The sequence below is a fragment of the Mastomys coucha genome, unplaced genomic scaffold, assembly GCF_008632895.1.
Source record: "Mastomys coucha isolate ucsf_1 unplaced genomic scaffold, UCSF_Mcou_1 pScaffold22, whole genome shotgun sequence".
In the NCBI taxonomy this organism is placed as follows: domain Eukaryota; kingdom Metazoa; phylum Chordata; class Mammalia; order Rodentia; family Muridae; genus Mastomys; species Mastomys coucha.
The window spans coordinates 209,674,806-209,677,316 of NW_022196905.1; the positions used below are offsets into that span (position 1 = coordinate 209,674,806).

Here is a 2,511-nt window from a genome sequence, read left to right on the forward strand (position 1 = left end):
CCAGGCTGGCTTCAAACTCAGAGATCTGCCTGCCTCTCTGCCTCCTGAGTGCTAGGATTAAAGGCGTGGACCACCACCACCTCGCTCTTATAACATCTTTAAAGAACAGTCATACATCACTTAAATTTTCTCTCTCTCTCTCTTCCTTCCTTTCTTTCTTTCTTCTTTCTTTCTTCTGTCTATATAGTACAGGCTGCCCACAAAATCATGGCCATCCGCAACCTCCAGGCTGGACTCAGTTTCTTTTCTTTTCTTTTTTCTTTTTTTCGTTTTCTTGAGACAGGGTTTCTTTGTGTAGCCCTGGCTGTCCTGGAACTCACTCTGTAGACCAGGCTGGCCTCAAACTCAGAAATCCGCCTGCTTCTGACTCCCAAGTGCTGGGATTAAAGGCCTGCGCCACCACTGCCCTTCTGGGCTCAGTTTCTAGAGCATCTGCTCAGCATGCAGGAATCTCTGGGCTCCATCCCCAGTCCCTGTTGGATCAGCAGAGGTGTGGTGCACACCTGTCATCTCAGCACTGGGGAGGTGGGGATAGGAGTTCAAGGTCAGCCTCGGCCACAGAGTAAATTTAAGTCCATCCTGAGCTACATGAAACCCTGTTCCAAACAAAAAACAAACAAACAAACAAACACCCCAAAACATTTCCAGGCTTCCTTAGCCCAAGGTGGGTCTGTAGTCCAGAGGGGCCCCCACCTCCGGGCTGACTTCCTGGCTTTTGCTTTCACTTTGACTGGCCCTGAGAGGTAATGAGTTTTTCTTTCTTTTCTTCTCCCCCCCTTCACTTTCCTTCTCTCTCAGTGTCAGTGTGTTTCTGAGTGCGGACAAGGTGGCTGGGCCCCTTCAGCTCTACAGAAGTTCCTGAGGCCTCACGGACATGATGGGACTGCCAGGGACCAGCAAGTACATCACCTTCCTCCTGCTTTGCCATCTAGGCGGTAAGTTTCCACCAGTCCTTGCCCCACATCTCCTGGGTAGGGAGGGGTCCATGGCAGGTTGCAGTCTCCAGGTCCTAGTGGTCTCTGAGGTTGTCTTGCTCTTTGTCCCTGTGGCCATGGATCTAACTTAAGTCCGGGCTTAATTTTCTCCTCTCAGAGGTGTCTGACCCATTCCCCTATCCCATCTTCTTAAACAAGAAAAGCTCAAGGGATGGCAGGCACATGGAAGATCGCATGTTCTGCACACAGCTTGCCATAGACTCTCATACATGGGATATGAACAGGCAGATTCTCAGGACACCGAATGGACCAGGCTGAGAGGGGCTGGGCCCCATGGATCTGCCTCAATCATGGCTGCTGTGTGACTCTGGGCAAATTCTATGCCTTTCTGTGCCTCTATATTCCCCTGTAGGCCAGGGATCTGCAGCTTGTTGGCTCCAGGGATGGCAGTCAGGACTGCCACAGCAAAAGGGGCCTTTGGGGGACACCATGTGCTAAGAGACTCACAGCAAGAGTCCTATAGATGGGAACCCAGGGGTGAGAACCCAGGGGTGGCAGAGAAGGAAGCATGGCTTCAGGCTGCAGGGCTGGGGTCACTAGAGGAACGAAGAAGACCCTCACCTCAGAATCCAAAAGGCCAGCCTCACCAGAAAATCCTGATATGCTCCCATTAGGCTTCTTGCCTGGGGTGTTCTCACACAGGCTTCTGGGGAGACCCTGGTGCTGGAGCACCACAGTGGAATCTGCCCACAGGGCATCACCATCCCCACCTCCCGGGACTGTTGCTACCCCTGACTGCCAGCAGCATGCACTCGGGGGGGGGGGGGGGGGGGGGGTGGGGGGCTATTACCCTCCCACAGCAGCATGGCGCTCTAGGGTGAATATGGTGGGCTCTGCTTCTCCACCCGCCTCACCGCTCTTCCTGTGCTCTTGTTAGTCAGTCATAGAGGGACCCACAGAGCCACCTGGGGGAGATTACAATCTGGGGTAGGGAGAGGAATGACGGCTCAGAGAGGGCAGACTGATGGACAATGGGGTGGATAGATGGGTTGGGTGGGAATGGGCGTTTGAATGGGTGGGTGGATTTTTCAGAGGGGGAGGATAGGTGGGTTGCATGGGGGAGGGGTGGGTGGGTCTGCAGGCAGCTGTGTTGATTGCAAACAGACCCAGACAGACATGGGGGTGGGCAAGCTGATGCTCGATCCTGTGTTCTCCCCAGGCCGAGGCAACAGCTGCTGCGTTGAGAAGACCTCGTACCCAGACGAAGCCTCAGGTCTGACCCAGGCCCTCCCAGGCTGAGAACCACACCAGGCTCTGCCTCATGTTACCCAGATGTGATGTGTGTCCCTCCTTCCCAGCCCCTGCCTAGCTGGACCCTGCCTGTCCCTTTGCAGCCTGGTCTCAGGGTTTAAACGCCTGTTATCTAGATGGGCCAGTGTTTGGGACAATCACCAGCTACCTATTTGCACTCAGTCCCTACAGGGAGTATTTTTATTTATCAACAAATACCACAAAAGAGCTCCAAGGAATGGGGCCTCAATCCACTGTTATCCCAGGCCTTGGAAGACTCGGGGGG

At 54.1% G+C, this 2,511-nt stretch overlaps 1 protein-coding gene across 6 annotated transcripts in view; it reads left to right on the forward strand.

Annotated features, from left to right (window-relative positions):
• Positions 1–746: 746 nt before the first annotated feature.
• The window catches only part of Il12rb1 (interleukin 12 receptor subunit beta 1), a 12,787-nt gene continuing 11,022 nt past the window's right edge, over positions 747–2,511 (forward strand). For all 6 annotated transcript variants that reach the window (XM_031340174.1, XM_031340175.1, XM_031340177.1 and 3 more), the window contains exons 1-2: positions 747–935; positions 2,155–2,208. In XM_031340174.1, the coding sequence (XP_031196034.1) occupies positions 875–935; positions 2,155–2,208 (115 nt within the window). In that variant the 5' untranslated portion in view covers positions 747–874. The remainder of the gene's footprint in view (positions 936–2,154; positions 2,209–2,511) is intronic.